This window comes from Vigna radiata, unplaced genomic scaffold, assembly GCF_000741045.1.
Source record: "Vigna radiata var. radiata cultivar VC1973A unplaced genomic scaffold, Vradiata_ver6 scaffold_100, whole genome shotgun sequence".
Taxonomy (NCBI): domain Eukaryota; kingdom Viridiplantae; phylum Streptophyta; class Magnoliopsida; order Fabales; family Fabaceae; genus Vigna; species Vigna radiata.
Window position 1 is genome coordinate 950,302 of NW_014544133.1, and position 13,684 is coordinate 963,985.

Consider the following 13,684-nt stretch of genomic DNA (forward strand, 5'->3'; position numbering starts at 1 on the left):
CCAAAATAAGTTATGTTCTTCAATGAAATAAGGCCAAAATAAGTTAAGTTCTTCAATGAAATAAGGCCAAAATTCAGGATTTCTCTTTCCCTGGTTTCTTTTCATTAATGACACAAAAAACATATTTAATTTCAGAAGTGGCACACTGTGCATTCTATTTTCAAATATAGCACAATTTTAATTACATTCAGAATTCAATTTCTAAGAAACAGTTAATGTTATGTAAGTAATTTTTAATAAAAACATAAATTGATATTTGTTTGACAGAGACACAAATTATGGAAATGGGTAAAATGAGTTTTTAACCTAGGTAGTTCTTTTTTCACTTACTTTAAAACCCTTCTCACTTTTTCTTTTCTTGTTCTTTGTCTAACCTAGCTGCTGCCCCCTCCCCTTTGTTCGTCTTCTTCTCTTCTTCATTTTTGTTCTTCTCTTCGTCCACTCCACTACCACAATTTCCATAGCATCACATACCACCACAACACCCTTTGCACCATAGACACTCTTTCAAAGCAAGGAAGGAAAGCTAAGGTATTTGTTTACGTTTTTGTTTACATTTGCATAGTTATAGAGTTTGAATGAGGTTGATTTGGCCTATGCATTAATCTAGAAAACCTGGTGAGAAAAAAAACATTGAAGCCTTCAACGGATTTTGAAGATCGTTGACCTTCAATGAGTTTTGAAAATCGTTGAGACCTTCATTATTAATAACATCTCCATATTTTGTAATAATATTTTTAAAAATTTCAATTACTTTAGAATTAATAATTAAGAATCTATAAATAGTGTTATGTACCAAATCCACACCATTTACCACTTTCACATCCCTTGTCAAAACTTATATTTAATTATTATGATTTGATCATATATTTATTCAAAATTTAAGTTACTCATATAATGTTTTAATTGTTTCAAAAAAAATTTATTAGAGTGCCTATTTCAAATTGATTTTACCTGTGTTCTAATTGATGTTAACTAACTATTTGTTATTTTTTAATTTAACTTTGTTTTGAACAATTAAAAATGTATGATGACTTATAGGTAAAAGTTATTTCATTTCTTAAAGTGTTTTAATTTTAAATCTTATTTTCATCTTTATATAAAATTTATTTGAGGTAACGAATATGTTTTAATTTATTTTCATCTTACTTCAGGGTCATCAAATAATCAAAGGTTCAACTTACATACAGGTATGTTTTTCAATTCTCCATCCATATATGCTTTAATCTCTCCACATTCTTACTATGAGCTCACAATTTTTTTATTATTAATCAGACTGTTTAATCATTGAAAATTTCTATTTTAGTATTTTTATTCTCTGAATATTGCAAATATATAAACCTTCATGGTATGTAATATTAATTTTCATTAATTAAAACTAGTGAAAACACGTGTTAAAAAATAATAAATTATTATTATTATTATTATTATTATAATTATAATTATAAAATTAAATATAAATAATTTTTATTACTTTATTGTAAATGAATTTTATTTATTTTGCAAATAGTTTTATAATTAAAAGATGGTTCAATTTTTCTAAAAAAAAACTATTAAATTTAAAGAAATAATTTAAAAAGTGAAATTAATAAAATAATTATTTTTGTTTAAAAAATATTATTTAAAGAATAAGAGGGAAAAATAAATATAAACATGAAAAGAAAATATCTTTATATATGTAATACTTCATTAATAGAATAAGTTATGTTTTCCAATGAAATAAGATCAAAATTCAAAATTTCTCTACTCCAAATTAATAGTACGAAATCTAAAGCTTCTACTCATCTTTTTTTACTTGGGTCAACCTTAATCTTCTTTTTTTACTCTAGCTAACTTTGCTCTTCTCTTTTCATAGTTAACTTCCATTACACTTTCACTTGTCTTTCATGATTTTTTTTTCATTAATGATACAAAAAAAACATATTTAATTTAAAAAATGACACATTGTGCATTATATTTACAAATATAGCACAATTTTAATTACATTCAGAATTCAGTTTCTTAGAAACTGTTAATGTCATTTGAGTAATTTTTATTAAAAGCATAACATCGAATTTGTTTGATAGAGACATGAATTATGGGAATGGGTAAAATAAGTCTTTAACCTAGATAATTCTTTTTTCACTTCTTACTTTAAAACACTCCTCACTTTTTCTCTTCTTGTTCTTTGTCTAACCTAGCCGCTGCTCCCTCCCTTTGTTCTTCTTCTTTTTCTTCTCTTCTCTATTTTTGTTCTCTTCGTGTCACTCTACTACCACAAGTTTCATACCACCACAACATCATTTACACCACGGACACTCTTTCAAAGTAAGGAAGGAAAGCTAAGATATTTGTTTACGTTTTTGTTTACGAGTGATGTTGGTTTGGCCTATATATTGATCTAGAAAAACAGGTGAAAAAAAAATCATTGAACCCTTTAACAAGTTTTGAAAATCGTTGAGATTTTCATTGAGTTTTGAAAATCCTTAAGGCCTTCATTATTAATAATATCTCCATATTTTGTAATAATATTTTTAGAAATTTCAATTACTTTAAAATTAATAATTAAGAATATATAAGTAGTGTTGTGTATCAAAGCAACACCAATGACTTTCACATCCCTAATCAAAACTTTTCTTTAATTATTATAATTTGATCATGTTTATTCAAACTTTAAGTTACTGTTTTAATTGTTTCAAATTCTTTGACTATATTGTTTATTTCAAATTGATTTCAACTGTGCTCTTAATTGATGTTGGGAGACTAAACTAACTATTTCTTACTTTTTAATTTAGTTTTGTTTTGAACAATTAAAAATGTATTATGACTTATATATGTAAAAGTTATTTCATTTCTTAAAATCTTTTAATTTTAAATCTTATTTTCATCTTTATATGAATTTTATTTGAGGTAATGTATATGTGATTTTTTTTTTATTCTTTTATCTTTATCTTTAGCTTTCTTTTATAATTTTATTAAAATAATAATAAAGAGAAATATGTAATATTAATTTATAAAGAAAAATAATAAAGAGAAATAATAAAGAAAAATATGTAATATTATTTAATATATTTTTAATTCTAATTTAGATATAAAATTTAAATTTGTTTATGTTTTAAACTTTTGCACATTTTTGTCTACAATTTTAAAATTGAATATATATATATATATATATATATATATATATATATATATATATATATATATATATATATATATATATATATATATAATATAACTCAACCTAAATTATACTATATAAACACTGTATTTTTTTNATATATATATATATATATATATATATATATATATATATATATATATATAAATAATATAACTCAACCTAAATTATACTATATAAACACTGTATTTTTTTAATTTTAATTTTGAGAATCAAATTATAAAATTATGAAATATGGACAAATTTTATTTTTATTAATTAGAAACATATTTTACTTATTATTGAAAAAATATCAAATATGAAAAAAATTAAATCTCACAACAGTTACAACAGTGATATATGATAATATTGTGAAGAGATATATTGATAGAAGGATTATTGATTGGAAATAATCTTCAATCTCTTGAAAAAAGTTATATTTGCTTTACTTCAATTTTTTATTTATATTTCACACTCAATTCACTCACACATTATATTCTTCTTTCTTACTTCTCTTAAAATTCAGGAAATCTTACTTTGGTAATCTTCAGGGTCATCAAATAATCAAATATTGAAATTACATACAGGTATGTTTTTCAATTCTCCACCCATATATAGTTTAATCTCTCCACATTCTTACTATGAGCTCACAATGTTTTTATTATTAATCAGACTGTTTAATCATTGAAAATTGCTATTTTAGTTTTTTTATTCTCTGAATATTGCAAATATATAAACCCACTATTCTTGGTATTTGATATAAATTTTCATTAATTAAAACTGGTAAAAAACACACGTGTTAAAAACTAATATAATTATTATTATTACTATTATAATTATATAATTAAATATAAATAATTTTTATTACTTTAAATTAAACTATTTTTATTTATTTTGCAAATAGTTTTATAATTAAAAGATGGTTCAATTTTTTTAAAAAAAAAACCTGTTAAATTTAAAGAAATAATTTAAAAAGTGAATTCAATGAAATGATTATTTTTGTTTAAAAAATATTATTTAAAGAATAAGATGGAAAAATAAATATAACCATGAAATGATGATCTCTTTATATATGTGTATATACTTCATTAATGTAATAAATTATGTTTTTCGATGAAATAAGGCCAAAATTCAAGAGATTTCTCTTCTCCAAATTTTCACTTAAGTCAACTCTGATTTTCTTTTTTTCATTTTAGTTAACTTTGATCTTCTCTTTTCACTCGAGCCAACTTCCATTACTCTTTCACTATTTTTTTTTCATTAATGACACATAAAAACATATTTAATTCTAGAAATGACACTATGTTCGTTATGTTTACAAATATAGCATTATTTTAATTACATTTAGAATTCAGTTTCTGAGAAACTGTTAATGTCATTTGAGTAATTTTTATTAAAAATGAACTTCGAATTTGTTTGACAGAGACACATATTATTGGAGGAATAGGTAAAATGAGTTTTTAACTTAGGTAATTCTTTTTTCACTTCTTACTTTAAAACCCTCCTCACTTTTTCTCTTCTTGTTCTTTGTCTAACTTAGCTGCTGCTCCCTCCCTTTGTTCTTCTTCTTCTCTTCTCCATTTTTGTTCTTCTCTTCGGGTCACTCTACTACCACAAGTTTCATACCACCACCACAACACCTTTTACACAACGAACACCTTTTACGTTTTTGTTTACATTTGCATAGTTATAGAATTCGAATAATGTTAGTTTGACCTATACATTGATCTAGAAAAATTGATAAGTAAAAAATCGTTGAAACCTTTCACAATTTTTGAAATTGTTGAAACCTTCAACAAGTTTTGAAAATCGTGAAAGTCTTCATTATTAATAACAAATCTATATTTTGTAATAATATTTTTAGAAATTTCAATTACTTTAGAATTAATAATTAAGAATTTATATAAGTGTTATATACCAAATCAACACGATAGAGGACTTTCACAATAAAATTTAGCTTTGTTTTGAACAATTAATTTTATATTAATTTTATTTGAGGTAATGTATATGTGAATTTTTTTTTCTTTATTATCCTTTTATCTTTATCTTTATCTTTATCTTTATCTTTCTTTTTTAATTTTATTAAAATAATAATAATAATAATAATAATAATAATAATATTATGTAATATTAATTAATAAAGAAAGGTAATAAAGAAAATAAAAAGTATAAATATTTAATATTATTTAATATATTTTTAATTCTAATTTAAATGTGAAATTGAAATTTGTTTATGTTTTAACTTTATTGCAAATATATAAACCCATATGTGATATTAATTTTCATTAATTAAAACTAGTAAAAATCACGTGTGTTGAAAAATAATAAAATTATTATTATTATTATTATTATTTCTGTTATTATTATAATTATAAAATTAAATATAAATAATTTTTATTACTTATTGTAAATTATTTTTATTTATTTTGCGAATAGTTTTATAATTAAAAGATTGTTCAATTTAAAAAAAAACTATTAAATTTAAAGAAATAATTTAAAAAGTAAAATCAATAAAATAACTATTTTTGTCTAAAAATTAATATTTAAAAGAAAAATAAATATAAACATGGAAAGAAGATCTCTTTATATATGATATTAATTTATAAGATGCCTAAGAATTAAACAAAATGATACTTTTATCACGCCAATAGATTTATGTTTTTTCAAAAAAAAAAAATTTAAATTCAACATTTCAATTATTTTTTTACGTTTTTTCATTTGAAAAATTAATTCACGTAAATAAGATCAAGAAATATCAATTAATAATGGTTAAATTCTAAATACACTTTTCTATAGTAAATCTTTCCTATCATATATATACTAATGTATGATAATACATAATGGAATTATATATTATCATAAATAATTATTGCATTTAATGTACATAAATAATTATGTTTTATTTTACCTTTAATAATATTTTAAATTAATAATATAAAATTTACAATGAATGACAAAATAAAAAAAAACGAAAAAAATTGTAGGAATAAGAAGACAAATAATAGTAACTAACATATTATGAGAAGATTAGTATATTAAAAAAGAGTAATTGTTACCTTGTATATAATAATTTTGTTACATCATATCTTTAATACAATATACACTAAATAATAAATTATTATCTTATTTTCAAATAATGGTAATATATTATACACGTCTTTCAAGTAATTTACACGGTATTAAAATTATTGGAAGATTAATTTATTTGTTATTGGCTTTTTAGTTGTATGAAAAGATAAACTGAGTTTCTCAAGAAACATATTGACTCTCTTTGAATTACAGTGCATAATTGAAGAAAAAAAGGTTGAAATTGAAGATGACTATGAATGACAAAAACATCGTGGAGGCATCAACTAGGAGGCATGAAATATTGTGCGATGGAAGAACAATTGAAACCATAGTTACTAACGAAGAAAACATCGTTGAACAATGGCTTTCATCAACATATGCTTGCAAACAAAGAGTTGTTGGTCTTGACACTGAATGGATGCATCTTCCCAAGGCTTCCAACAAGAAGAAGGTTTCGACGAAAGTTGCAATTTTGCAACTTTGCGTTGAAGATAGGTGTTTGATCGTTCAATTGTTCTTCATGAAGAAAATTCCTCCTTCTCTGCAGAGCTTTATGATGGATGCTTCGTTTGAATTTGTTGGGGTTGGAGTGATGAATGACATTGGTATGCTGAAGAAGAACTATGGGTTGGAGTGCAATAAAGCAACAGATTTGGCTATGTTGGCAAAGAAAAGATGGCCTGAAAAAATCTCTGCTGGGTCATTGAAATATCTGGCGAAGGAGTTGGTAGGTCTTGAGATGGAGAAGTCAAAAGCTGTGGTTACCAGTGATTGGAAAGCTAAAGAGTTGACTGAAGCACAGGTTGAATATGCATGCATTGATGCTTATGCTTCTTTCAAGATTGGTGTACTGGTGTTATCAGATGAACATCCATGTTAATTCATTTACTTACTCCTTTTTGTTGGAGATATAAGATCTTTTTCCATGTATCATTTCTATAACTTTTCAACATACTTTAACTCTTCTTCTGAATTTGTTGGTTGTAATAATTGTTTTTTTATTATTGTCTTTTGTCATTGAATCCCTCGGCCAGGTTGTTTCGACGAGGTGGTTTATTCTATTAAATTTGCATGGGTTAAGACACAAATACAAATACCTTTTATTCTTACTAATGTTTTTAATTTATTGTTTTCAGTGTATACTCCAACCATATAATAACATCTGAAAATTATATTTTCAAATGAGAGACAATAACGCTTTGATCCTATATATGAATGAAGAAAATGGGTCAGAAAAAAAATCAGTTTCAGTTTTTCAAAGAATGATTCTTTTATTAACCCCAACAAAAGAAATAAAAATCTTCAGCAAAGGAATATGGATATGGTGGATGGAGAATGTCAAATAGAACCTACAGGTTACTGTGACAGCCAATTTCTCCAAAAAGAAAAGAATACCTGTCTTCCCCCACAAGGCACTTCAGTTCCAAACCAGGTTTAACATGCAAAGCATATCTGACCTTGCTTGTGCTCCTCCAAATCGCACTCCAAGACAAACCTAAAAGTTTTCTTTCCAAGGTTTCTTCTATATATTTCAGAAAGCACCTACCTGTGGCAAATGGATGACACGGCACCTTACTCATAGAAGGGAAGCCAGATAACAGAATTTGTACTAGAATGGACAATTTTTTGAATCAAATGAGGTTAGTGCTTCTAAATTTTTACTGTCAAACATGTTTCAGTATTTCATACCAGTAAATATATAGACTTCTGTTTAAGTATTTAAGCATAATTGCATTAGCTATGTTGTCAAGTCTAGTTTACAATAAATTGAACATGACTCATTTGAGGTTAGGTATCTGATTAGTAAGAAATTACTGGTTGTCCAAGTCTACCACAATTCCAAACAATTTTTGCTAACACAGTCAAATTTTACTAACTTTTTTTCATCGATTACATGTTAAAAAATGAAGTTTAAGTTTAATTCAATCTTACAAAATAAATTTGTAAAATAAAATTTACTCCTACTTATATATTATGAATTGGCACATGTCATACCATGAACAAGGAGTGATTCAGGCCATATAATACTCTCTACTAATCATAATCATATATCAAATTATATTTCCTTCTAAAATTTTCAGTCTCCTTTCTTGCTGATAGTAATTGAATGCATGCACATAGTAGTAGTTGCATAACGTAGCTTTTCATTCAACAATTTTGCCTTCACATATTGTATAAAACAACTGTAAAGTGTACATAATTGTTATCTGTTTGCATGAACACTTTTGTTAGGGTGCCATTTACTGGTGCAGAGGAGAGCAAATCTGGTCTTGGTGGCACCAAGGATCCGAAAATACCAATACAAAAAACTCAGTCTTTCAAAGGTAATGTTTTAAAAAAATATTTCTTCTCCTCTAGGTCTTTATCATCTGTATATTGAGATCATATTTGGAAAGAAAGAGAGTATTGGTGAAGAGGTAAAAAGGAAGGAGCTGAAAGATTGTGCTATGCGTAAACCTGAAACCATAAATAGGAACTAAAAGAATAAGGGTAGGAAGAAAATGATATCTTTCTGTCAGGTTTTGGCTTAAAATCAATGAGTTACAAATAATTTCAGGAGAAAATAAGGGTGGCCAGAATTGGTTCCAGAAACAGTTTGCAAGGAAAAGAAGTGGTGATCATGAGTCCAGAGACATGGACCATGCTGCTGCAGTAGCTGCTGCAGCATTTGCAATTAATTTGCTAGATGTCTCTGAAGAGAAGAAAGAAACCCCGAAGGCCTTGTTGGAAAAGACCAAAAGCAAGATGAATGGTCCCCTACTTAGTAGTGCCTCCAAGAGATTGTCAGGTAAAGAACTCCACTTATGAATAATATCTACCCTTTTGAAGGGTTCTCATGGCCCATAATATTTGTTAAGATTTATTCCTTAACTGGATCAAATGACTTTGTACAACTCATGAAGCAGATTTCACTTTATAGCATAAAACTTTTGTTGATGTACACCTTTGTTGAGATTTCAATTAATCTGAATCATGCTCAGGTTCATTTAGATTAAAAGATGACCAAAGTAAGAAGCCAGAAGAGGCAATTATCCCTGCACCATCAATGAAAAAGTCTTCAACATTCAGTGATGAAAAGCCTGAGACTTCAACAAAGCCTGATCTTGGAAGACAGCCAACTCTTGGAGAATCTTTCGAGAGGCACACAAAAGCAGATGAATGGGAGAGATCCGAGCTTCAAGATATCAGACAGAGGTAATTTTTTGGATGTGGGGGTTCATATTACACTGAATTTCTACCAAAAAAGCTGCTCCATCAGAATTTTTATAATAATATTAAAGAAATTGTCAGGTACGACAAGTTGACAGAGAGGATAGATTCATGGGCAAACAAGAAGAAGATCAAAGCGAAACGCAAGCTAAACGAAGAAGAGGTTTCACTCAGACATTCTTTATACCTTATACCTAACTTAAATTAGACTCATTTAAGTTTTGGAAGATTCTATTGTGCCATACACATTTTAAGAGTTTTATATATCGTGCTTCAAATTGTTTGGTGAATAGTGTGGACACAAACTTTTAAAGGATATAAATAGATGATGCTGCTATGTACAAATTTAACTGCATATAGTTCTAAAAAAAAGCATATAATACATCTGACGTTATAATTTGGACAACGGCTAAATGTGAAACACGGGTCAAAAGTACTTGGAGTAATAAAATTTTAAGCCATAAAATCTGTCGTTCCTAATCACGATCTTGTGAAACTGCAGAGAGTACTTGCAAAACGAAGGATGAGAGCTTTAGAGGATTTTCAAAATAAGATTACAGCTATAGACAACATTGCAGAACGGGCGAGAACCAGGGCAGAAGAAAGCCGGAAGAATGAAGTAAACAAAGCGAAAGCAAAGGCAAATGTAATTCGATCAACAGGCAAAATGCCAGCCATTTGCTTCTGCTTCTGATATCACCAATTGTGTATTATCACAAGGTTTGGAAAACTAACGGAGATCTAAATATGTTTTACAGTTGTATCTATAGCTCTTAGTCCTCACTTGAAACTTTGAAACAATGCAAGTTCCTATAAAATTTGGAAAATGAAAAACTGAACAGTGAAACAGATAAACAAGCTTCTGCCTGTATAAACTACTTTTACAGTTTTTCTTGCTTAGATTTTAGTTTTGCTAAAGAAAACTCATTATCCTGGTTTGACTGTCAACTTATTTTCACGAAATGGAGAATTAACCTATAAAATGACTGATCATATTTTGAAACTAAAGTGTTTAATTGTTTATTCAAAGTAACCCAGTTATCATGCATCACTATTGTAATATTCAACACTTACAGTTTCCTGTGTTATATATGCAAATGTAATAAACTCACCTCTTTCAATTAGAAAAGCATTTTCCTACAAAAACAGAGTGGTCACTAAAAACAGAGTGAAGAATCTGGCAACTTTTAAAACATGTGTTAATGAACGGGCAAAACATAAATTCCATTTAAGCTAAGGTCCAAATCAAGCCTAGAATTATAGATATTACACGAAACATTTTTCAACATATTACACGATACATGAACTTTTTGGCAAGTGAACCTTGTTCTCTGTACGAAGCAATAATTACAAACTTCGGAAAAAGAAAAAAGGGAATTAAGAATAAAAATACAACTGCCAAAAAATAAAATTCCTCTCCAGATTTTCAACATATAGTTGACATGAAGATTGCATAAAAATTACAAAAGATGTGGAACCATTATGACAACCTAAAACTAACAGGGAAAGAAATTACCAGAGAACAACAATCAACCCAAAAATATATTGTGAATTTGCTGAAGTCGGATTCACAAGATGTAACAGTCTGCTGAAGGATACATCTTAAGATGTAATTTCTCTTATCAGCCTCTGGATCGTAGGGTATGCAAAGTACAATACGAGGAATGATGGTATGGCAAAAAGAATAGTGAGTAGTAAGTAAAGGATTAAAATAACAACACTGCCAGGAACCGCAAAAAGGGCAATCAGCAGAAAAATAACGATCAATGGGAACTTGGATGTAAAACGAAGAAAGAAATCCAGAGATTTGTGAAGAGAAAAGTAGTGTGTCTCTCCACTAGCACCAACATCACGGTCAGATCCCACCTGTCTAGAATATGGACTCATTGAGGCCCTTCTTTGGTTACAAGAATTAACTTGACTTCCCAGAAGGTTGCACTTGGGAGACCAAATTGGTTGAGTGTCCCCACATGAGGAAACAAGCTTATGCCGATCCCCATTCAGACTCTCAACCATCCAAAGAAGGAAGAAGTTCTTGCAAGGATATTTAAGATTTCCATTGTAAATGATCCGGAATGATAACAAATGGCACCATGGACAAGAAATGAAGAACGGGATCCTGATTTGCTGAGTAGGAAAATTCACCACAGCCCATTGCAGTCCTAAGACACAATTTTTACAGAGGGTGTGGCCACACCATAAGACATAGGGCACATTCTCAACTATGTTGAACGATTCCCAGCATATTGGACATTCCAGCCCTTCGTCTCTGCTGGAATTAGAGCAGACCTCATCATCCGAGCATTCTGCATTAGTTTCACTTAACTGTTTGGAGCATCTTTTCGTTCTAAGGCTTGTAAGGGCATTAGATGCAAAACTCCACATCATGATAGATGAACAAATTTACGATGCAACAGCAGTAATCATTGAAGCCACTGTCAGAAACAGAAGCACTTTCTCATGAACATGAGCCTCGGCATTTTCTCTTTCCCTGTTGCTAGGGAGCCCCGTCAAGTTTCATCTCAATCAAACACTGAAAAACAAAAACTCTAAATCATTGCATGGCTTCTTTAATACAATCAGTTCTATCTCAAGAATTGAGTGCAGAAGGAAAAGCTATCATAATTTCCAATTATTATCAGCCATCAATGTAATACCAAAATTTTTAACAGCACTTATAACTCAACCAATCTATCTAGTATGGTCTGACATCCAAAACAAATAGAATCATCAGTAGACCACAAGATTCTTTGTGAAAATTGAACAGCCTAAGATGTTTACTTAGTTCTAATGTGCACACATCATTAGCAACAAAGTATAACTGCTAAGGAAAAAACATGGAAAAAAGGTCCACAACCAGTCTCGGAGGCAATGTCAAGGCCGTCGGGCTCTCCACGGCCACATCGACAATGTTGGTCCACAATTTTCCACAATGTAAAAGTACCAAAATTTTGACAATAGGTTATACTGCCTACATTGGAAAAACAACCTTTAACTCGACGAAGCAGCACAGTGAATCCTAAGTTTTAAAAAACGGTTCATGCTGTGATCCTGATCAAAACACGAGAGTTCTTCAAGTGTCTGATCACACCAATGCGATTACGGGACCCCATTGGCCGCAAATATGTACGATTTCCCCCACTATAGTCAAACCACGACTGGAATTCAAAACCCCCAGCATTACTCTAACGAAAATGTCAAAAACTGAAAAGCCACACATTAAGTTCTCGCAACGCACAGCTCAAGCGCCGTTTTCAAATCAAAGGAACAGACGAACACAATCACCATGAATCCACGATAAATCAGCCGTTTTGAACTGAACAAAGACAAATCTGAATTCAAAACTCCCAACGACAAAGCTGTTAATACACCATCATAACAAAACTCAATCCCAACCATAAGATCTATCGAAAATTTTCAAAACATCTCGAAATTTAAAAATAAATTTAAACCTAACAAAAACAAACTCACACCACCTTGGTATTTTTAAGAAATGGTGAAAGGGAAAATATAGAAAGTCTCACCGTTAACTTGATTTCGCTTTTAAGGATTTGGATTGGAATAGGAGTGATGAAATGCAACGAATCTAGAAAGGACCGAAAGCAGAGATGGAAAGAGGAAGATCGGGGTTTCTCTTTCTCCCTCTCCTGTGTTGTTTCAAACTGCACGAGACTGAGGGAGAAACTCGAAGAAGGTGAAATTTATATAGAGGAGGAGAAGGAGAGAGCAAAACGACGTCGTGAAATGAGGTTTTGGAAGTTTTCGTTGGAAAATTAGGTTGGCGTTGCCATTTTTGTTGTAACTGAATCGGCAAGGAACAGAATTCCAGACCGGGACACCGGTCAATTCTGCGTTATCAACGCATTTATATCACCTTATATTATAAGATTATTATTCTTTTAGATATTAATATTTATTACTTTAAAAGAAAAAAAAAACAAAACTATATATTTGTACGATACCACTTTTCAATAGTTTGGCTTTTAAAATAAGTTCAAGAGTTCATATTTACATAATATAATATGTTTATATGGTTAAATGTCAATTGTTTACTACTGTTTTAGTCTTTTCTACATTTTGTACTCTGATTGTTTATTGTTGTTATATGTATTTCATCTGTGATCACTAACGCGCATGCACAAAATAAAAATAATAAAAGAGATAAAGCATTCAAAAACTTAAAACAACCAAGAACTATACACATAAATATAAAACTCTACGCTGAACGAAGAAAGATCAATTGTTTAAATGTGTATTTATTAAACA

The 13,684-nt window shown here is 28.8% G+C and overlaps 3 protein-coding genes across 3 annotated transcripts; 2 read left to right on the forward strand and 1 right to left on the reverse strand.

The window, feature by feature from the left end:
* The first annotated feature begins 6,393 nt into the window (after positions 1–6,393).
* On the forward strand, positions 6,394–7,088 carry LOC106755279 (Werner Syndrome-like exonuclease). Its single transcript, XM_014637394.2, has one exon. The coding sequence runs from the start codon at positions 6,456–6,458 to the stop codon at positions 7,086–7,088; it is 633 nt and encodes a 210-aa protein (XP_014492880.1). The 5' UTR covers positions 6,394–6,455.
* A 675-nt stretch (positions 7,089–7,763) lies between these two features.
* LOC106755306 (remorin) lies at positions 7,764–10,507 on the forward strand. The gene is made up of 6 exons (XM_014637426.2): positions 7,764–7,848; positions 8,441–8,532; positions 8,766–8,996; positions 9,190–9,403; positions 9,500–9,581; positions 9,921–10,507. Exons 1-6 carry the CDS (start codon positions 7,823–7,825, stop codon positions 10,110–10,112), a joined length of 837 nt encoding a protein of 278 aa, XP_014492912.1. The 5' UTR covers positions 7,764–7,822; the 3' UTR covers positions 10,113–10,507.
* A 301-nt stretch (positions 10,508–10,808) lies between these two features.
* Positions 10,809–13,279, reverse strand: LOC106755266. The gene is made up of 2 exons (XM_014637380.2): positions 12,943–13,279; positions 10,809–11,951 (listed from the first exon to the last, which is right to left on the reverse strand). The coding sequence occupies exon 2, from the start codon at positions 11,804–11,806 to the stop codon at positions 11,021–11,023; it is 786 nt and encodes a 261-aa protein (XP_014492866.1). The 5' UTR covers positions 11,807–11,951; positions 12,943–13,279; the 3' UTR covers positions 10,809–11,020.
* Positions 13,280–13,684: the final 405 nt, after the last annotated feature.

What these genes read in the sequence shown, in the direction of transcription:
- LOC106755279 (XM_014637394.2), top strand. Translation starts at nt 6,456, where the DNA reads ATGACTATGAATGACAAAAACATCGTGGAGGCATCAACTAGGAGGCAT.
- LOC106755306 (XM_014637426.2), top strand. Translation starts at nt 7,823, where the DNA reads ATGGACAATTTTTTGAATCAAATGAG. An exon ending in AATTTTTTGAATCAAATGAG is followed by an intron (nt 7,849 to 8,440) that starts GTTAGTGCTTCT and finishes CACTTTTGTTAG; the next exon opens with GGTGCCATTTACTGGTGCAG. An exon ending in CTTCAAGATATCAGACAGAG is followed by an intron (nt 9,404 to 9,499) that starts GTAATTTTTTGG and finishes AGAAATTGTCAG; the next exon opens with GTACGACAAGTTGACAGAGA.
- LOC106755266 (XM_014637380.2), bottom strand. Translation starts at nt 11,806, where the DNA reads ATGATGTGGAGTTTTGCATCTAATGCCCTTACAAGCCTTAGAACGAAA.